General features: G+C 39.4%; 1 protein-coding gene and 1 pseudogene across 2 annotated transcripts in view; one reads left to right on the forward strand and one right to left on the reverse strand.

Annotated features, from left to right (window-relative positions):
• The window catches only part of CRYBG3 (crystallin beta-gamma domain containing 3), a 106,100-nt gene that overhangs the window by 27,093 nt on the left and 55,743 nt on the right, over nucleotides 1–23,264 (forward strand). For both annotated transcript variants that reach the window (XM_064580542.1, XM_064580537.1), the window contains exons 3-5: nucleotides 5,834–6,264; nucleotides 15,619–21,868; nucleotides 23,216–23,260. In XM_064580542.1, the coding sequence (XP_064436612.1) occupies nucleotides 5,834–6,264; nucleotides 15,619–21,868; nucleotides 23,216–23,260 (6,726 nt within the window). The remainder of the gene's footprint in view (nucleotides 1–5,833; nucleotides 6,265–15,618; nucleotides 21,869–23,215; nucleotides 23,261–23,264) is intronic.
• Nucleotides 10,878–12,158, reverse strand: LOC135362376 (glyceraldehyde-3-phosphate dehydrogenase-like; annotated as a pseudogene).

Here is a 23,264-nt window from a genome sequence, read left to right on the forward strand (position 1 = left end):
TGAGGGAATATCTTCATGAAATAGAGAGTAGTGACATCTGCTGAGCAAGGGGGTAGGATAGTGGAGTGGGTGGGAAAGGTGAAAGAGCTGCTGTGGAAAATAAGGAAAGGTTACAGAGAGATTTCCAGCTGGGGCTGTAAATTTTGAATTGTTCGCAGCCCAAATCTGCATGGTGTGCATATCCTTGTGGTGTGTTAAAACAAGACTCACTCATTTAGTTAGGAAAAGATAACACTGGAATTTTTCTTAGTGGGGATGACCAAGGAATAAAACAGAGACTTTGAGGTTACTGGTTGTATTTGATGGCCGGGTAGAAAAGATAGGAAACTGGGAACTGAAAGGGACAGTGTAGGAGAAGACAGAAGCTATGATGGGGCAGGAGGAGTGGTGTGGTGGGTACACCTGGGACAGTAGAGTAAGACAGCTGGAAGGAGGAGAGGGTGTGCACATGGGGAATACCTGAGATTGAGTTTCAGAGGTGACACAGTTATGGGTGACTCACTAGGGTCAGAGTTAATGGAAGAGGCAAGAAGAGTGGAGGTGAAAGTCACTGGAGTTGAGGGTGTTAAGGAACTGGGAGTCAGGGTGTTCAGAAGGATCATCCTTTCTACGCACAATGAATGCAGAGTCTTAGGTAGAAAGGATGACCAAGCCAGGTGCTTGAGACTGTAAAGGAAGGGTCACCTGGCTCTTCATTATTTTCCACTCAACAGGCTCTTTGGTGACAGCCTCTATCCTGTGACCTTTTTGACTTTATTCCCTGTGCCACTTACCATGTTGGCACAGCACCTGCCACATGCTCTAGGATACTCGAGGGGGTGACAAACTAATACCAGTTGGACCTGCAAATAAATTCTTACATCATTAGAATGTGGGCTCCATGAAAGCAGGGCTATTGGTGTTTTTTGTTTTTTTGTTTTTTTCCGGTTGCATCTAAACACCTGGGATGGTATCTTGCTCTTACTTACTGAATGAATGAATGAATGATTTTGAGGTTGCGTGGACCCTAACTGCCATTTCAGCTAGTACTTGGTATACCCATTTCAGCCTAGTACTGCATTCCCCAGAGACACTCGTCCAAGTCTTCTCTATTTCGGGAGCCCAAGTCCCAGCTCCACCTGTGTGTTCCTCCTTTGGCTTGCCATCTCTCCTCTCACTTACTGAGGTCAGAGCCACTTGGTGGACCTTGCCCTTTGTCTTCTCTATTTACAGAATTGCTCAGACCTTGGCCACTTCCTTACCTCTTTACCTGGAAGAGGACATGTCCCTAATCCTCTTCAAGGCTAATACTTTCCCTTTATTATTAGAAAAAGTATTAGAGACTCTACTGGTCTCTTTATCTCACCTTATGCTTTTCACTCTGGGACCTGGCATCCTTCTCTCATGTACAGCAGTTACTCTCTTTCCAGTAGGTATAGAGCTGATCCACAAAACAAGAACAAAAAACCATTTATTCTGTCTTAGACTTTAAACTGTCATATTCTGTCTTGTTGTTGTTGTTGTTGTTAAAAAAATTTCTCAAAATATTCCCTTCTATTTACTGACTATTCCTGTTCCCTTGCCTGCCTACTCACAGCTTAACACCTTGAGTTTGGGGCTGTACTCATACATTCCTGAGCTGTTAAGACTATTCCTCCTGCATTCCTGGGGCTTCTGTATAGTCCTCATTACTTATTTACTAATCCAACAACTATTGGAGCACCTCTGATTGTCAGACACATTTCCAGATGCTAGAAATACTGCACTGATTGAAATAGACAAAAATCCCTGCACTTGTGGCTTTTACTTTCTAGAGGAAGAAACAGATATTAAATAATGGAAGTGTATATGTGTGTGTGTATTTGGACACTAGCAAGTACAAAGGAGAAAAAGCAGAGAGAGGATATTGGCACTTTCAGAGTGGAGGAATTGACAATTTTGGAGTGACTGGGGAAGCTTTCAGTGAAGAGATGAGTTGTAAGTAAAGGTCTGAAGGAGGTGAGGGGGAGTGAGTCATATAGCTATGTAAGGGAAGAAAATCTAAGCAGAGAGAAGAGTCGATGTACATACAGTTCCCGAGGCATGAGTGTGCCCGTTGTTTTTGAAGAACAGTGGGGGAGGATAGTCATCTTTCTAGACCTCACAGTGGCATTTGGCATTTACTCCCCACTGGCTTTTGGAAATAGTCTTTGTCCTTTGCCTTTGGAGACCAGTATTCTGGAGGGATGACTTGGTCTGGTTTTTGCCTTCTCCATCTCTCACTGATTTCTTCTCTAATTTGCACCTCCTTTTAATCTTTTTTTTTCCCCTAGAGCCCTTTTCATCCTGCATACACTGTGTATGGCCAAATTGCATTCTTAAACTGCACTTCTGACTACTTTCCAGACATCTCATCTTTACATCAGCAGGGGACCAAAAATTCAGTGTTTGACATCTAAGTAATTTGTTGCCTTACCTCCTCCCATCCCCACAAGATCCTGATCTCACCTCTCCTATTTCCCATATCCATTTTTTACTTTACTCAAATCATTGCCCAATTTAGAAAACTTAGTGATCTATGACTTTGTTATCCCTGAGCCTCTGCTTCTATTAGTCATCTTATCCACCTCATTCTCTATTCTGTACCCCAGTCTTCTTCAGCCACACCCCTGCCATGATAAACAGAGTTCATAATTCTCTGTCTTTGTACATAGTATACTGTGTGTCTAGGATGCTCTTCTCACCCTTCAGGAGCAAGCTCAAATGTTACCTCCTCTATGCAGTGGATTCTCTTGTAAGCCCCACACAGTAATAAGCAATGAGTATCTTGCTAGACTGTAAGCTCCTTGAAGCTGAAACTATGTCTTACTAATCAGTGTCCCTGATGCTTTTCTGTGCTTCCCTGTATTAGGCACATAGCAAAGAGAGGAGATGGATGGATGAAATTGACCAAGGACATTGCATTATAGCAAATTGAGTGTGAAGGGAAAAAATTTCAAATTCCCCAGTTACATATGCCTTCATCAGTAGCCTTTGTTGTTATATGTGGAATGCCAACATCTTTGAGAGCAACTGGAATTGATGTTTTGTTTGCTTGAATCCTGACTGCTTTCATTCTACTCATTGGAACATTGGCAGGCAGTCCTTTTGGCAGGCAGCATTGGCCCTCGCTTGTGGCAGGCTGAATTTTATTGTTGTTTAGGCTGAGGGGAAAGAGCAGCTGTTTTAGATCAGACTTAAAATTTTAATTATATAAATAAAGAATTTATTGTGTTTACTTTGAATAGCAGTGCTCTTTTCTGCTAGTTTTTGTTCCTAGATTTAGATGCTTTTTTCTTGTTGGGAGTATTTCACTGACACACATTTCTCAGAAGATTATTAGGGAAAAATTAAGAAATGGAGACATCTAAGGACAAAAAGTGCTATTTAGTAAACTGAAGATACAGATTCTGGAATAGCAAAGAAGCTGAAAATAAAGGGAAGGAAAAAAGTGATTTTCAAAAAAAATTTTTTGTATAATTCTAAAAAGGTTAAATCTAGGGGCACTTGGGTGGCTCAGTCGGTTAAGCCTCTGACTCTTGATTCAGCTCACATCATGATCCTCAGGGTCGTGAGATCAAGCCCTATGTGGGGCTCCATGCTCTTGGTGGAGTCTGCTTGTCCGTTTCCCTCTGTTCCTCCCCTGCTCACTCTCTCCTTTCTCTCTCTCTCTCTCTCAAATACATAAGTAAAATCTTTTTGAAAATAAAGTTAAATGTAAAGGTTTTCACTTGTTTAGCAAAATGTACCTCTTTTGTTTAGAAAGCAGTTTATTGTATTTTGGAAGGAATTGTCAAGTAAAAAATAGCTGAGGCAGTGAAATAAATAGTATTTTTGACAGAAGTCATCTTGAGATTTTATCGATGTCAAAAAAATGTAATCTTAATGTTCTCTTAATATCCCCCCTTTTTTTAAACCATTGCCCCAATTTTATAAGACTCTTGTGAATCTCTGAAGCATTTTAAGAATACTTATGATAGTCTAATGAATAGCCTACGGTTTACTTCCTTCAGATAGCTACCCAGCAAGAGCAGTCATTCATACTAGCTATAGAAGAAAAAGAAATACACTCTTATGTTCATGTTACAGTCTTAGTTCATTTTAACTCAGGAAGAAATGTTGTGGCTGATAATTACAACAAATTAAATGGCATAGTTAAAGGACAAAAAATGTATATCTTCATACACATGAGCATTTTTGAAATGTCAACTAGCATTTCTTTTGCCAAACTGAGAGGCCCTTTATGTGAGGAGAGGACACAGCTAATTTATAGCACATTCTCCCAATAATGAGCACAAGGTTGGAGGGATGAGGTGGAGACAAGTGGGAGTGAGTTGCAGTTGAAACCAGTAAAAGGTGAGACTTTGACTCTGGAAGGTTGGTCATATTCTAAATGTAGAGACTCATGAGTTTTTTAAGCTCCTAACACATAGAAAAATGCTATCTGAATGTTTCCTCAAAAATACCCTCTGACTCTGCAAGTGGAGAACAGACTTTAAATATTGCTTGAAATTAATTACCTGGGCTAATAGGTTCTAAACCTTTTCTCAAGCTTTCATATGCTAAATTGTGTTAGTGGTTAGGGGAACACTCCATTAAAACTATTTTGAATTTGGATTAAAATATGGAACGAGGTAAACAAATAACATTGAAATTATGATGCTCTTGCCTCCTTGAGGATCCGCCTCTTACAAAACTTTGTCATGTGAACTGACAGTGCCCTAAGGTGGTTTTACCTTGCTGTTCTGATCTTTTTTCTGACTCACACTGGAGCTTTTCTTTTAAAAGGACTAGTGAGCATGACATCTGACAGATACTGTCAGAGAGGCATTCCTTTTACAAGTAGGTGAGTAGGCATGTTTGGAAGGCAGGCTGAGTTGGCACATGGGCCTAAGGTTAATGAAGCTTCAGGGGAGAGTGTGACAGGGAGTGCCAGCAAACTCTTTGATAGAGCATCTCAGTCTTTGCTCACAGAGAGTACACAGGAGTGTGAGTGTGTTTTATTAGTAACTTCATTATGAGCAGGTAAAACACACCCGTGAAAGTGTTGAACGTCTGCAAGAGTTCGCAGTACTGCACAGGGTTTGCATTAATGCACATCTGAGGATTTTATGGTTTACCACTAAGGATAGTGGGCTTTTCCTCTGAATTGATAACACCATGTTGCTGTCTTTCCTCATCTTACTGAGAAACAATTTTACACAATGTGGCAGCTTCTTCGTGGGTTAGGACAGTGCTGAAATGAGGTCTATTTAGGTGTTATCTAATGTACAGAGTGCTTGAAAGTACTGTCCATTAGCTCTGAGTAATTAAGGCTAAATTTAAATATGCCTAAAATTTGCCATGATCTGTCCCTTTACTTATCTCTCCCTACACATCCCTCACTCTTCTCATTTTGTACCCTAATCTCCATTCATCTTTAACTTCTTAGAAGCTGGCACATCACTATATAGAGTGGGGGAGGAGGAGGAGAGAGAGCTAGGGAAGGAGGGGGATGCACAAGCATCACATAGTCACGTAGTACGTGTCCTTCCGAGGGCACTTCTAGGAATCCTCCTCTGCTGTCACTGCCACCAACCCTGGACTGGTTACTCCTGTTCTGGCTTCCCACATGGGCTGTATTCCTCCTTTCATGACGTTTACTATATAGCTTTAAGTTGTGCTGACCGTGCCCTTCACTAGACTGTAAACGGCCGGAGGAATCAGAAGCCATCAGTCTTACTCACAGATGTATCCCTCGCATCTGGCACAAAGCGTGTCATATAAGAAGTTATTAGTCAATTTGTGTGATTTTTTTAAATGATGATGTTTATTATTCTCTATTTCTTTTTCAAAGATTCCCCAAAGTGAGGACAAAAAGAACCATGCTGAGAAGCTAATCACTCCTCCAACGCAGGAAGATTCCAAAAAGCCAAATGACCTTTCCCGTTCCACCTCAGATACCAAAATAGGAGAAAACGATAGACAGCCAAAAGAAAGCTTTTTTCAGTTTCTTGGTAACTTATTCAATATCTCAGGAAAATCATCTCTTGGTGATGCCAAGCAATCTTCTTTCAAAGATGACCATGACAGAACTGAGAAAGATCTACAAAATCCCAGTGACCATCCTGAGGAAGGGGTCAAAAGGGAGAGGGAGATTTTCGGTGGCTCCCTGGGAACCCAGGCGCTTCCAGCCGAAGAACCTGAGTCCAACTCAGCTGAAACATCAGATGCCTTTTCTTTGGATACAACACAGGACAGTGAACAGGAAACCAGTGATTTACTAAAGTAAGTTTACAGTTTACTTAGCCAAAAAAGTGAGGTTTTGGACCTAGCTTTTAAGGCTTAGTTCTCTTATTAATTAAGGGGATTGGAAAAAGTATTCTCTAATGTCCCTGCTACTAGGTTAAAAAAAAAATGATTCTGTGTATCATACATATGATCTAGGGCCTTTGGACCTATTTTAAGGGGCAGTACTGATACCTTTTAGGTGCTAACTTTGTTATAGTACAAGATTTATTTCTAATTTAAGACTTCCTTGAATGAGCGTGTTTTCTGTTGTCTGAATTCTTCCTGTATTAGGACAGGCAGTGAGTCAGGATCTGCATTTTGGGAACAAAAATGATTCTTAGGTTTGTATTCACATTTTGTTAATATCTTTTCTTTGTGGAATGAAATTAAAGGGGTTAAAGAAGTTAAATTGACTTCTACTTGTAAAACTGGCCTTGTGATTTGTTTCCACAGCTCTGAGAAACTGAAATCTTGCACAGATGTAAAGATGATTTCACCATCCCTTTTTTCTTTCTTTGACAAACAGGCACCGACTTGTTTTTCTTTTACTCAGATGAGCTAGAAGGATTATTTTCTACGCAGAAAATGTATATAACAATGTTTAGTTCATTATCCATTTTGTGTAACACAGAAGTATTCATTCATAACTAATATTTTATGTTAATTTAACTTCTACCTGTGAATTGTATTATTTGAAGAGGTCATCAGTAATTATATAGTCAGATGTAGATGATAACTTAGAGCTCACTGTGTAGTTGTTTATAGTTTCAGAGTGTCTTCATGTATATATTTTGAGCTAATTCCTCATAGCAAGTTCCAGAAGTAGACACAGACCCACCCTTATGAGAAAATAAGACCCAGACAGATTTGAGTTTGCCATCATGATGGATGGGGTAGGGCTTGCCCTACCAGATGTCAGTGTGCTGGTAAAGCTACAGAATTTGAAACCATGTCCTACTGATGTAATATTTACTAAACATTTAAGTGGAACAGAATGGATTGTCCAGAAGTAGACCCTTGTATATATGTGATTTGAACCCTTGAATGTGATGGCATTTTTATGTCCTCTTTTTTTTTTTTTGTATTATATAAAGGAGGACTTTGGGAAATTGATGAACAATTTGGAGAAAAAAATAAAAGCTAGACACTTAACTCGTTATACTGAAACAAAATTGAGGAACAAATTTTTTTTTTTAAATACAAAACTAAGAGTAGCTAAATGGGAATTATTCTGTGTTGGTGAGAAACAGCTTTCTCTTTTTTTTTTTTTTTTCTAGGAAAGTGTCAGGAAAGAGATCAGTAGATTGGATCACATCTAATTTTCAAACTCCATATGTCAAACAAAATAAACAATGATACCTTATATGGGCAAGTGAGAAAATTAGGTACAAAAAATATCATAGAATTCTTTAACTGATAAACATTTTAGACACTAGCTCAACAATAGAAAAAAAAACAGCAACCAATATAAACAAAAGAAATATTAAGTGCTAATACATAAGTGGAAGAAAGGCTTATTCTCACCAGCAGTCAAGGAAATGCAAACTAAAATGGAATAACCTTTCTCCTATTAAATTGATAACAGTAACAGTAAATGATGATTTTCTGTATTACTCAGAGTTGATAGAGCTGATGCTCCATATACAGTGCTAGGAGTGGAAGTTATAGCTTAGAGCAGCATGTGTCAAGAACCTTAAAAAGCTTGTAGGTTATTTCTAATGATAGACATGAGTGTTTGCTGAAGCATTATTTACAGGAACATCATTAGAAACAAACGTTCAACAGCAGAAAAATGGTTAAATTGGAGTACCTCTCTAATAAAGGATTATCTAAAGTAGTGCTATTTAAAATGTGGTGTTTGGATTAGCATCATCAGCATCACCTGGGAATCATTAGAAATACAAATTATCTGATTAGACCCACTGAATCAGAATCTCTGGGAGTAGGGCCCAGCAGTCTTCTCTAACAACCTCTCCAGATGGCTTTTTGTACCAGAGTATTAAAGTGGTGGGGATTTTGAGGCTGTTGTATGGGAATTAGGTGAATCAGAAAGGTTGTATTTTTTCCTACCCCCCCCCTTTTTTTAAATCCCCCTTTGGTTTTTTTAAATTTTTTATTTTATTTTTTATTTTATTTTTTATTTATTCATGAGAGTCAGAGAGAGAGATAGAGGCAGCAGCAGAGGGAAAAGCAGGCTCCCCGCCTAGCAGGGAGCCCGATGTGGGACTGGATCCCAGGACCCTGGGATCGTGACCTGAGCCGAAGGCAGACGCTTAACCATCTGAGCCACCCAGGCGTCCCTCCCCCTTTGGTTTTGATTAGTAGGTCAGGTTTATTTCTTTGATACTAGACAGAAGAAATTGGAAGATGATACTGGGCCTCTTATTTCTTGTTGGAAAAGCCCTCCTTATTAATAGAATAATTACTTGAGGCAATTACCAGAACCAGCTCCACAAAGCCTTTGTCTTGACTGAGAGACAAGCTTCCTCTGGCCCAGCTTCAGAAGTCCTACAAATTATCAGGTGTAGAATTGCAGTTAGTAACTTCCTATTGACATATGTCAACTTGTTGAGGAATTATCGTATAAAAGTTGAATACCATTTTGGTTAACAGTTTATTTTGACAATAGGATTAAGAACTACTTATAACCAATTTTATAAATATATCTGGAGAAGATATTTACTAATAATTTTAAGATTGTATTATTAGTATTAAAGTTGTTTTAGTTCTGTGATATGAATTTACTAAAAGCAAGGATATATTTAATTTTTTATCAAGATCATGAGAATATTCCAAATATAAAATGTTATTTAAAATTAAGATTTGTTGAATCTCTGAAGGTAAGCGTTTTATTCAAGCCCGTGTTAGAACAGCTGGCCAGAAAGCACGCACTTCCCAAGGAAGAAAGTGCTCTGGAGAACAAAAAGTTTTTACAGGGTTATATGCTTTTTTACATCTTGTAAACCTCAAAAGATTATAGATTAGCATATAGACAGGAATCACAGGTTTTAACATCAAGAAATGCAGGGAGTAGGAGCATCGATCAATATCATAAGGTCAAGATGGTTTTTTGATAGGTCACTCATTTATAAAGCAGGTATACAGTGTATGCTTGGTGAGCCATAAATCAGGCTTCTGGATTAAACAAAGTTAACGTACAGTCATGCTGACTTAGAAACCTGAAATGGCCTCTCTTGTATCTCAGGCCTTTGGAGAGTGTTTTCGCTCATCAGAATTTATACTTCTGAAATTAGTAGGAGATTTCAGTGTAATAAAAGATTTCAATTTTTTAATATAAGGAAGAGTGAATTTTCAGGTTTTGCATCATCTTTTTCATGTAAAAATGCCCCTTTTTTCCCCTCTATAGATCTTTTACAATCAGTGTATTAAAAAGGGTTAATAATTAGCTTAATTTAGGCAAGTTTATAAAATATTCTGTGCTGTATAATGCTATCCCATTACTATAATATCAAACATACATTTGAAATCACTATTACAGTTTTCAAAATTTAGATAAGTAATGACCTATAATTTGAAACGTGTTTAAAAAAAAAAATCCTCCTCAAAAGCCACAGGAAATGATTTCATCTTCACTTAATTAAAACTAATGAACAGCTTTGTAATTGTTTTTATGTATAGTTTACTATGCAGAATTCATTTTTAATATCCATAAAGCCTTTCATTAAACCTGTTTGGTAACAACTTTGAGAATGTCTTCCATACATTAACTTATGTTTCCAGAGTAATTTATTAGGAACCTATTTCATTGTTGGGTTGAAATCTTTAAAAGTTCTATGATTTTTGTTTTCAACACATTCATATCCATAATGAAAATTTTTTCTATCAAAACTTTATTGTGATTTTTTTTTTTTTTTAAGATTTTATTTTTATTTATTTGACAGAGAGAGAGACAGCCAGAGAGGGAACACAAGCAGGGGCAGTGGGAGAGGGAGAAGCAGGCTCCCCGCTGAGCAAGGAGCCCGATGCGGGGCTCAATCCTAGGACCCTGGGATCATGACCCAAGCCGAAAGCAGACGCTTAATGACTGAGCCACCCAGATGCCCCAAAACTTTATTGTGATTTAAAAAAAATTGCTGGGGGCATGTGGGTGACTCAGCTAAGCATCCGACTCTCTTTTTTGGCTCAGGTCATGATCTCAGGGTTGTGAGATCAAGTCCCGCATCACTTGCCCTACACTGGGCATTGGAGCCTGCCTAAGATTCTCTCGCTCTTCCCCGCCCCCCCCAAATAAATAAATAAAATTAAAAATTGCTGGATTTGCAACTTTTCTTTACATGGAAAAGTTAAAAGTCTTCCCTATTGTAAGAGAAGATATTGTTAACTATGTAATTTGGAAGTAAATATAGCTTCATGCTGAAAAGGTAGCTTAATCATACTTTCCTAAAAATGAGTTAGAGACTTTGCTCTAAGGCTATATTTTTGGGCTGTTTAGAATTTTCTTTGAAGAATGACACATGTCTTTGGTTGACCTTTGAAATATCAAGTATATCAAATATATGCAAAGAAGAGTACAGCCCTGTATACTATCTAGAGGCTTAATAAATCTTCACATGATAGGTATGTCTTGGGCTAAGATGCATAAACCTTTTCAAATTTCCAATATGTACGTATGTCTGCTTAAATATTTGAAATGTATAGGTAAGTTATTTTGTTCTCCCCCCCTTTTTTTTAGTCTGGGTACAGTATTTTTTATTGATCTGTGACAAGGTAGGGCTTTCTAAACCCCTCCTGTCCTTTAGGGGGCCTGGGATGGAAACACCAATGTCAGGGTTGGGACTGTCTCTGTGTCTTGGAGATCAGTAGGGGGCAAGGACTCCCCAGTGGCTGATGGCTTCTTTCTACTCTTGTGCCTTTACTAGAGCTGATGGTCCAGGGGGCTCTTACTCCTTGGAGGCCATGTGGATCATAAAGTCTACGACTTGGTTTCAGTAGCTAACTTCATTGTTGTACCAGGAAATGAGCTGAACAAAATGGTATTTGAGGTCAATGCCAGTCCCAGCATCAAAGATGGAAGAGTGGGGGTTACTACTAAAGTTCAGGAGACAACCCTCTGATGCCTGCTTCACTACCTTCTTAATGTCATCGTATCTGGAGGCTTTCGCCAGGTGTCAGGTCAGATCCACAACTGACATGTTGAGGGTGAGGACATGGAATGACATGCAAGGGAGCTTCCCATTCGGCTCAGGGATGACCTTGCCCACAACTTTGGTGATGCCAGTAGAAGCAGGGATGATGCTCTGGGTAGCCTCTTGGCCATAACACCACTGCTTCACAGAAGGGCCATCATGGTCTTCTGGGTGGCACTGATGGCATGGATTGTGGTCATGAGTCCTTCCACAATGCCAAAGTTATCATGGTTGACCATGGCTAGAGAGGCCAAGCAGCTGGTGGTATAGGAGGCATTGCTGACAATCTTGAGGGAGTTGTTATACTTCTTATGGTTCACACTCATCACAAACATGGGAGCATGAGCAGAAGGGGCAGAGAATGTTGACCCTCTTGACTCTACCCTTCAAGAAAATTCCAGCCTTCTCCATGGTGGCGAAGGCACCAGTGGACTCCACAACATACGCAGCACCAGCATCACTCCATTTGATGTTGGCAGGATCTCGCTCCTGAGAGATGGAGATGGACTTTCCACTGATGACAAGTTTCCCATTCTCAGCCTTAACTATGCCATTGAGTTTGACATGGGTAGAATCGTACCAGAATATATAGACCGTATAGTTGAGGTCAATGAAGCGGTCATTGGTGGCAACGGTATCCACTTTGCCAGAGTTAAAACCCTGGAGATCAGATACCAGTCCATTTGAGACTTGACCTTGACCATCGGGTCTCAGGAATGCAGCTGACACTGCATAAGAAGACATGGCTGTCTGTTGACGGGGGAGGAGCACATACCTCTGGTTGCATAGGATGAACTGTAGATCCCATACACAGTTTACATAATACATGAAATTAATACTCCCTTTTCTCTATGCAGCTTATGAAAAATCTTTTTAATTTTCCATCTTCAGTTTATTTTTAAAATTACATGTTTTTGACATTTCTCCTTTATTTACTAGGGAAAAATTAGCAATTAAAGGACAGTTTTATATTCTTAATACTAAATTATGGAGACTCAACTGCATCCTGGGAAAGAATGATGTAGAAAATAGACTACATTGGCATGACTAACCTTTTAAAAAGAGGGAGTGCAGGTCATCAGTACCTGACAGAACTAATTACAGTACATGAAGCTGAGCTTGAAACTTTGATGTTCAGTTCTTTAAACATGATAATATAGTTGTTCAGTATAAACAGTGCATATTTTAGTTACAATTATATAACATTTCCACCCAGGTGCTGCAGGAGATTATCGAGTTAGAAATTTAAACTAGTTCGTATAAATCAATTTAATCATTTTAGTTGAAACTACCTAGAAAGTCCTAAAAAATGGAGGAAAATTATTCCCCTTATCCCCCCAAAGGACTCCAGAACTACCAGAAGGCATTATTAGAGGGAGTTGAAATTTAATGGGTTTTCCTGTATGGTTTATTTTATTAGACTTTTATTTTATATTTATTTTTTTAAAAGATTTTATTTATTTATTTGAGACAGAGAATGAGAGAGACAGAGAGCACATGAGAGGGGGGAGGGTCAGAGGGAGAAGCAGACTCCCTGCCGAGCAGGGAGCCCGACGCGGGACTCGATCCAGGGACTCCAGGATCATGACCTGAGCCGAAGGCAGCCGCTTAACCAACTGAGCCACCCAGGCGCCCCTTTATTAGACTTTTAGATGAAAAGGTGCATTATTGGATTGGTGCAGGATAAAATGTCTTGAGGTCTCTTGAGGAGGGAGTTGGTAGTAAGAGAACTAAGGTTACTAGAATAAAATTCTGCTTCCTATCTCATTTCCTATTTCTGTAGACATCATGTATATTTCTTCGTGTAGCCATTTCTTCAGAATTATTTTATCTATCTTTTGAGGAAAAAAAATACTGCAGCCTATTGAAAGTTGGTTTTAAGTATAAAACATTAAAGCTTTGAAAGAAAACCTGACCAGACAGTAAAATTTCTTGTCATTTATTCAGGCTTCTGGATCTTCATATATTGTTCTAAAGGCTCTTGTGATTTCTGAATAATTACTATATTTTGATAGCAGATTTCACCAGTAATGTTAATTTACCTACATGGATTTTTCTCCTTTTGCGTGTTTTCATAGACATTATCTTACTCACTTTTGAGTTTGTTTCATAATAGTCTTTGATCTAGCCTGACACACATACTGAAGCTAAAACCACTTTTGTAAGGCAAAGCCTTTCTCTATGCTTCTCCTTCATGCGCTTTATGATGGACAGTAAAAACATGCGTGTGACCAATACAAGATTTTACAATAGTGGTGTGATAGGATTTGAGGGGCCAGCAATTATATAGTTTGAAATACAGTATTTCAGCTGAAATTCAAGAAATACATAAGGAGCACAGTTGATGAAAATTTGACATTGTGTCAAAGGAGGTTTGCTTTCTCTTTATCATGTAGACAAGTTTAGTATTCTTCATGTTGCTGCTTTAAAGTTGGGGAGGAAATGTATTATATTAGATAGTGGGATACTGGTAAGTGGATTACTTATTCATGTGGATTCTATCATGTTTTGTTAATTTTATGTTTAACCTGAAAACATTAGAACATCAAATTTTTCTACCATCCATCTTTAGGGTCAATGAAATTAGAGTTCACAATTTAAAACACTTTTATATCATCTATAATAACTAAGACAGTCTGGAATAAATTGCACACTAAGCATTTACTATCATTGCTTTATTTAGTCATTCATTAATGCACAGAAAGTTATTACACATATACTGTTTCCCAAATTTTGTGGGGGGGGCATTTAAAAATATAAAGATGATTAAGACACCATGCCTTCCTTCAAATAGCCACCAGGCGAGCGGGGGGAAAATAAATAAGTGCCTAGATCTTTATAATTTAATATGGCAAATGCTGTGCCCAGGGCTCTGTGCACCCACAGATCAGAGACTACCTTTCCTGTTAGCAGGAAAGGGGCTTTGGGATAGGCTTGCTCTGGAGATAACTCGTGAACTAAGTCTTAGAAGACCCTAGAGTTTCTCTCTGAGGCTGGGACTGAAGGGGAGAGTATGTGTGAAGGGCTAGTAGGCAGCATCAGATAGCATGAAGAAGAAGAGATTCTGAAATGTGCTTTCGGTTAGGTTCAAAATTCAGTTCAGGTGCTGTTTTACTTTCTAAGCATGCTACAATGGCTGATTCACTGATGTGTTTTACAGAGGCAGGGTTGTTTTGATTTATTCTAACCATACGAGGCATTTTGCCATGTGACCTAAAATCGGGCCTTCTGGCTTCTGTTATAAACTGGTCAGTATCTTTGGGTAATGGCTCAATTCTACCTTTCGGAGCTTTTATGAGACTTGAAGCTCTGGATTCACCAACCAAGGTGTTTTCTGTTTCTTGTCTGATTTTTCTAGCAGCCAAATTTTTCTGTGAGTCTTGGGCAGACAATCTATTTCCTTCATTTACAAGTTCTGTGTCTGTCACAGCATGTCTAACTCCCAGAGATAGATTCTTCAAAGGAAGATGGATGCTGAGAGCTGAGGAACTTTGTGTGGGGTCTGAGAAGAAGTAGAGAACTTTTTCTAGAAGTCCCTTTTGATTCCTGCACTTACCCAAGCATTTTAATACTCACTACACTGATTGAATATCTGAAGACCTTAATGTGAGAGGATTTTTAAGGCAGTTCTGTCATTGAGTTAACTAATATATACTGAGTGCTTGATGTGAGCTAGACATCTCACCAGTTGTTTTCCTTTAGAAGTTCTCCCCCTATGTGCTCAAAGTTGCTCTTTAAATTCACATCTAAGAGTAAAGGAAGAGAAGCTTACTATGATGCTCTGATATGGTGGAGAATTCAGTGACGTATCCACAAACTTGCCAGTATGAGGCATAAAGACAGTATAATTCCTTCCAGTCGAGCACTCCTTTGAGATTATAACTAAAACCTAAGCCTCGGACCTGTCAGCCTACCTTCTCTCCATTAACCACAGTGAGAGAGATGTACACAATCAGGTAAGGGGGAAAGGTTCTAAGGAGCTCGAACATTCATGCTGCCTTGACATTCACATGCTGCTTGTCAAATCTTTATTTTTTTTTTTTAAATAAAGACAGGTTTAACTACAACATTTTAGGATTTCCATCTCCAATTAATACATATTAAAAGTAGGAATAACTTGAGAGGCCTTACCACACTTTCTCGGATTACTACTAAGTGTTACTAACTGTATTTCCTGATACTGTTATGCTGTTGCTTTTTACAGACAATGTAAACCAGAGAGGCCGTCAGTAACGTACGCAACATATCGAGGCCCCAGGCAAATTAGGAAATATTTGAAGCACCAGACTGCATTGGAAACTGTGACTCCCTCGGACGGAGAAGATGAAAGTTCTGACTCTAGCACAAGCATCCACATTGGCCCTGGAAGTGAGACGGAGGCGAGGATGGCGTCGTCATTGTCATCAGCTAGCACGGACTTATCTACGAAAGGACATTTGCTCAAAGGCCTGTCAGAAGACTCTGATTGTAGCAAAATAAATCTTAACACAGAAAGCCATCTGACAAACAACCCAGATTTGCCCAATACTGCTTTTTCTAAGGATGTTTTAAATAAAAATGATCTTGGGGGACCTGTGAGAAGTAGGCCATCCCCTTCTTCTGGGACTAACTCCAGCTCTGTTAGAGAATCTGATTCACAGCACCATTTAAATGGTGCACCAGTTTCTCAGACTGACAGGAATTTGGTATGTTCAGCGTTGTTTATAGGAAGTAATGGTAGCAAAGTTCCTTGCAGTCCAGATTTTCACGGGGTAACTACAACAGAAACTACAGTGAAGGATGTCAGCTCAGTGATGAGTGATGGGACCTTGGTGCAAAGAGAACATGTTGAGCCTGTAAGCCCAGCTATTTCTGACTTCTCTTGTAGGAAATCTGATGGGAGCGACACTACCAAAGAGGGAAGTTTGCCAAGTTCAAATAAATCAATTAGGCTCGAAGATCCACAGTTGCCAGAGAGTAAGTGTTCTGACAAGCAAACCGCAGATAACTCAGCAAAGCAGGCTGCCAATCACACCAACATCCCTGCTCTTCAGAGACATGCTGTGACAGACACAGAACTTGTAAATGAAGGAAATAGATTGTCTGCCCAAGACTCACAGAAAAATTTGGCTGCTAGAAAAATCAGACAAGAAACAGAAAACACCTTGGTTGGTGAATCCAGAGCTTCAAGTCTCATAAAAGCTCCGAAAGGTAGAATTGAGCCATTACCCAAAGATACTGACCAGTTTATAACAGAAGCCAGAAGGCCCGATTTTAGGCCACATGGCAAAATGCCTCGTATGGTTAGAATAAATCAAAACAACCCTGCCTCTGTAAAACACATCAGTGAATCAGCCATTGTAGCATGCTTAGAAAGTAAAATAGCACCTGAACTGAATTTTGAACCTAACCGAAAGCACATTTCAGAATCTCTTCTTGATTCTGAGAGTCTTCAACAAGCCAAAGCATCACCTGGTGTCAGAACATCTCTTACCCTTGACTGTAAAAAATCAGATTTCAGTATTTCATCTCCTACCTTTGTTTCCAGAGTTGGTATGCCAAGCAAGTTAGATATTCCTGTTTTAAAGGATGAATGTTCTGTGCTCACTGAAACTGGGGATGTCAACATTGTTGATATTTCCAATCAGCCTAGTCAGTGTCAAGAAGAAAACGTGGCAAATCGTGTTGAGGCAGCAGATGGGAAGAGGCCTCCTGCTTGCCTTCGTCTTGGGCATGCCTCTGCAACTCTTGAATCCAAGGAAGTTCTTCCTGATGGCAAAAAATGCCACGTTCCACTAGATCTTACAGCCAGAGATGTTCATGTAACCAGAGTGGACTCGAGATTGGAGTCTGAAAGCCTCTCTGAGGACCACAGTTCCATTTCATCTCAAGACCTTACTAAAGCAGAATTGATGCTTTCAAACACTAGAGCAAGTAAGAGCGCCATAGAGAAGTCTGATTCTCTTTCCTTGGAAACCAAACCTAACATTGCCAAAATTTTCTCAAAAGTGGAAGTTGATGGTCAGAACAATGGTCCTGTTGAGTTGCAGTCTGGAAGAGAAAACACTGTAGCCCTCTCCAAGATAGCTGTTTCCCAAACAGAGCCCAGAGACATCTCTCAGGATAAAATTTCTTCTCCATTTGAAGTTACAGATATGCCAGGAAAGCTTACTTTATCGGAATTAGCTTCCCAAGAGGTTGAACAGGACAAAAGTTTTCAATCGATGGATCATAAGGAGATAAAAGAAAAATATTCAACTTCTGGCCTTGCAGAGAATTGTCAAACTGAAGTTTCTCTTCCTGCCTCTAAATATCAAGGTATTCAGGAAACAGAGGCAGAAACCTTAGTTTATCTTCCTGCTTTTCCCAAAAGTAATACATCTGAGATTTTACCTCCTCTTCGTAATGAAAAAGTCACTAGGCAAATGGCACAGAATTATGAAGCCCATGCTTGTGTGATTCATCAACCTTCAGATATTTGTGGGACTAGAAAGATTTCTGGTTTCTCAAAAATGGCAAAACTCAACCTAACTAGTGCTTCACCACAATTCCAAGAAACTGACAGCACAAAAGTAAATTCACCTTTTCTGGATTCTGATAGAAGTTCGGAAAAAAATGCATTTGCATCTGAGGATTCACACTTTCATAATGCTCCTGTGCTGAAATCAGGAAAGAAAACCTTATCTCATAGAAGGAAAGAGAATACTCATTTCCTAAGTGGGGGTATTAATAACATGTCTTCCTCCAGTAACTCTGAAGAAGTTAGTGTGGTTTTAAGTTCACATAACCCCCCAAATAATTTCAGTTCTGTAAAAGTTACCATAGATGCCACACCTGAAGGTGCCTCTCTGACTAACCTGCTGTACCCTAAGAGCTCTTATTTGAAATTGGAAACATCTGTCCCAACAGGGTCAGAAGTGACCCCATTTGAGGAACATTTTGGGAATCCTACTGGGAAGGGATCTCTTGATTTCCCAACTGCTGCCCAATTTGACAATCCCATGGAAGTGGAGACTGGAGCAGTTGCTGGGGCTCCAGCGTCAGTTAACAGCTCAAGCCAGCAGTGTTCTGAAGCATCTACTGAGCACACAGAAGCAAGGAGGAGAGCACATGACCAACTTTTGGACCTCAGAAGTGGTTTACTGAGAAAGGCTGATACATTGATTAGTGAAATTTTTAACTCTGTCAGGGAAGAATTAAAATCCAAACACAGAGTTGCTACCTGCCGGGAGCATATAGCCATCGATGGCATAATGAATCCAGGTACTCTGAAAGAAGACATCCGTGAGAAAAACCCATCAGAAGTGACACTGACCGGGATTCAACTGACGGAGCATTTGGAAGAGCAGGGCATGGAAAACAGGTCAGCTGTCCGAGGGGAAGAAAAGGTCTGTGTTTCACCTACAGTTGGTGAGAAGAGTCTCCTTTTTGATTCTGATAGAATGAATTTATCTTGTTTGTTAGAAGATCAAGCTAGGGAATTAGTCAATGAGATTATTTATTCAGCCCAAGAAAATTTGACAAATGAAGCTTTTGAAGATACTGAGGATACCTGGGATTCTGAACTTCAGGCTAATACTTCAGGAATTCTGAACAGTGATAGTGTTAAGCCACATGATACATTAAGGGAGTTCTTGGTGTCTGAACAGGCAGTAAATCAAAGCACGTGTGAAATTAGTGAAAATAAAGTATTAGGTAGATTCTGCTCTGTAAGTAACTTAGTTAATGACACAGAGTCAATTAAAGGAAGAGAAATTGTTCTCTACCAAAAATCCCCGTTTTCTGGAAATGGAGCTGGACAGTCTGATAGTATAAATTTGCTGAAATCAGATACTGTTTTGCTAGCCAAAGACACACCCCATAAAGGGTTAGATAATAAGGTAAAAACACATTTATTTTTCAAAGAGGACTCTAAAGAGAAAGTGGAAATAGAGTGTGTGGATAATCACAAAACTGGGACAGAGAATACAAAAACTCTTGTATTAAATTTCAAATGGCCTCCATTTGCAAATGATGACCTCCATGTACCTGGGACATCCAAAAGCAGTTTGTCTGATAGTCTTGTGTGTATATCTGAAAAAAGCTTGCCGGGACACAATAATAAAAGCACACTCCTTACAACGTCAGAAGTAGGGAAAGTACACAAGAAAGATACTGAAGTAAATATGGGGGAAATGGAGCTTAGACCTTCCATGTTAGAACTGGGAGAAACAAACAAAATGGATGCTGAATTGAATTTTATGAAATATGAGGCAGTCCCTCCTATGTCAGAAATGGGAAGAGCACATAAAAAGGAAGCCAAATTGAATATCACAAAAACTGAGCCAATAGCTGACATTCTTAAAGTGGGAGAGGTATACCAAGTAGATGCTGAGAGGTATATTGAAAAAACTGAAGGATTACCTGCCATTTTAGGAATGAAAAAAGCTTATAAGAAGAGGGATGTTGAAGGAGATCTTGGCAAAACTGACATGCTGCCTGTTATTTCAGAAGAGAAAAATATCTACCAAAAAGATGCTGAGGTAATTACTAGAAAGACTGAAATAATACCTACCACATTAGAGATTGAAAATATTTACCAAAAGGATGCTGAAGGGGATATTGTAAAGACTGAGGTGATACCTGTTGGATTAGAAATGGAAAATATTTACCAAAAGCATGCTGAAGGTGATATTGGCAAGACTGGGATCACAGCAGTTATGTCAGAAATGGAAGAGGTCTACCAAAAAGACTTTGAGGGGATTACTGAAAAGCCTGAAGTGATACCTGCCACATTAGAAATGGAAGATATTTACCCAGAGGATGCTGAAGGGGATATTGAGACTGAGGTGATACCTGTTGGATTAGAAATGGAAGATACTTACCTAAGAGATGCTGAAGGGGACCTGGACAAAACTGAGGTTATGCCCATTATGTTAGAAGTGGTAAATATCTACGAAAAAGATGTGGAAGGCATCACTGGAAAGACTGCAAGACCTGTGGTGGAAATATCTTATCAAAAGGATGCTGGAGAAGGTATTAGGGAAACTGAAGTGATAGAAGTGGAAGAAGCTCACAAGGCGACAGTCCCTGCCTCCTTAGAAATGGAAAAACCATGTAAGAGAGAGGCTAAAGAGACCCTCGGCATGATTGTGTCCATGCCCTCTCCAAGAGAAATGGAAAGAATATCTCCAGAAGATTCTGATGAGGCTCTCAGGAAACACAAAGTGTTATCCACAATGGTAAACATTCAGAAAGCATACAGAACAGACCTGGACTTGCCTGTTACACAAGCAGAGGCCATGCCTCCCATATATGAAGCTGAAAAAACCCCGCAAAAGTCTGGTGGAGAGAGTGCTGGAGAAATGGAGAGAGATCCCCCTGAGAGAAAGGAAGCCTTGATAGCGTGTGACAACAGACTTGCCTCCTCCTATTTCAGGGGATATGAATCACCGACATTAAGTAAGGATTATGAAGGCTACCCAGTTTTAGCAATGCCGGATTTTCAACCTGAGGGTACCATAGGGAAGCTAGACAGAAGAACATCTGTTATTGCAGTAGATAACCAAATAAGGGATGATAATTATAGCGATGAAAAAGAAGAATCTAACTTGGCCTTCATTTCTCAGGATGAACAAGAAAATTCTTCCTTTACTATATTATATGAAGAACCCCTTCAAGATGAGGACACGTGTGCTACCGCAGAAGTAAGAAGAACACACACTCTCTTGTTTCCTGAGACATCTGCTGACAGCATGCCTGTTCTTGCATGTGAGGGGTCTGAGAGCAGAACTGACCTCGTCCATCATTTTGAAAAGGATACTAAATTAGGTGAGACATTTGATAGTGATAGTTCAGAATCTTTCTTATCAGTGGAGGCCAAAAGGTACAAAATTTATCCCTTAGCTTTGTCTCCCATTTATGAGGATGACAGTTCTCAGGAGGACATTCTGTCCAACGAGGTCTCACCTGGTCACCATGGCTCCACAAAATCAAGAGAGAGTGCAAGCCAGCCCTCTTCTGTTTTATCCCTTCTGCAGTCTGTATCAGAGCGTTTAAAGATGAATTTTGATGAAGACAGACAGGGGGTAGGGGAAGAGGAGGACGAGGAGGAGGAGGAGGAACCGTTACATAAAGGAAGCCTGAGAGCTAGGAGGAAGGAAGCCTTCAAGCGGCCAGACCCTTCCATTGCATTTTACCCCGATGATAGCCAGGAAAGGACTGGAATTTCTAAGAATTCATATGTAATGTCAAATGAACCTGCTACCTCCAATCTGCAAGTTGGTCTGTGGCCAGAAAAGGCTTCATTTCTACAAAAATCTGACCTTACTTCCAAACTACATTCTTCTTTAAAGAGTGCTTATCATCAGTATTTGCAGACTTCCAAAACCCATTCCTCAGAGAAGGGACCCCGATTTGGTGGGATTTTTCAGGAACCAGTGTCAAAATACTTCAGTGCTCAGGACATCTCAGGCAGATTAAGCCTGTTCACAGAGGTAAGTTACTTTGATTATTAACTAGTGAGGTAGTACTTTGGGTCATAAAATGATCTGAAAGCTTATTAAGAAAATCAGTGTTTTGAGGTTGTGTAAGGATTGTTTTAAAAATATATCAGAGGTTACTTTATCCTTTAATTGAAGTGTGTCAGAACTGCTGTATTTTAGCTGGACTGTTAAAATGAGAAAACAAAATTGCTTAGTCAGAATTTAAGAGGCATAAGGGAGAAGCAGGTTATTTCCCAGTTCTTTGCTAATATTTAGTTTTCAAGCTAAATTAAATGATAGCATTTGAATTTCTGAAGATACTGTATATAGGGAATTTGTTACTGGAACCATTGAACCTATGTGTCTCAGTAAAATATTTCCTAATATTTTAAAACATTTTAAGTGACAACCTCACAGTGTCCTCTCACTATAATTGCTCATGTTGTTCGTACAAAGCAAGGCAATGAACAGCCTAATTCAAAGAAAAAGCTGAAAGCATTATAACTGGAAAATGCCTTGAAATTCAGTTATATGTATTCTTTGCCTTAGAAATATTTAAATGTCTAACATAGAATATATCCATTTAACGTGGGACTTTCCTTTCTGGCATTCCCAAGATCATGGAACTTTCTCTAGGATTCCAAAGTCCTTGAATAACCATAGTATCAGATAGTTATATACTTGAATATCAACCAGTAGCTTGCAAGGCAAAGTCTTTTTAAAAAAAAGAAAGGGTGGGATTTGAAGAAATGTTTCTTTAATGATTCTTCATCACCTACCAAGTCACGGGGAACATCTTCACTGCATTCCAACACACCCAGGTCCTGTTTGTCCAGCCTTGTCTTCTCATGCTCTGGTCATGCACCCTGTGTTTCCTACCACTGTACTTTTCCTCAGTATGTTCTCTTCATGGAAGTTTTTTTAGTGCTACTCCCTGACCCCAACCTGCCACATTGCTTCATTTGTTGAAATCCTGTTTTTCAAGGTCTTCTCCATATCACTTGCTCAGACAAGCCTTTGGGCGCCTCCCTGTGCCATCACCTGACCTCCATGATGGTGCCGTTTCCCTTGATGGCCATCACTTGGCTTCTTTTTTTGTGTTTTACCTGTAGTTTAACTTAGTCCTTCACTTAGAAGAGTCATGTGAGTGTGATCTATCGTTTTCCCCCTTTGTAGCTATAAGCTTCTTGAGGGCACAAATAACACATCATTTTCCTTATAGTACCTAGAGGTGCACTTTGCATTTAATGGCCCCTAAGTAAATATGTGATAAATTAGATTTGTGACTGCTAAGAAATTGAACTATATCTTTCTGTTGATGTTTTTTAAGGCTTCCTTCTTACACTTTTATTATTTCAGAATATTAACAAACAAATTTTGAGGTGTAACCCAAGACCTGGGAAGGTAA

The sequence above is a fragment of the Mirounga angustirostris genome, unplaced genomic scaffold (genome assembly GCF_029215605.1).
Source record: "Mirounga angustirostris isolate CCGP_5_RB_7025 unplaced genomic scaffold, mMirAng1.0.hap1 SCAF_1, whole genome shotgun sequence".
NCBI classification, from domain to species: Eukaryota; Metazoa; Chordata; class Mammalia; order Carnivora; family Phocidae; genus Mirounga; species Mirounga angustirostris.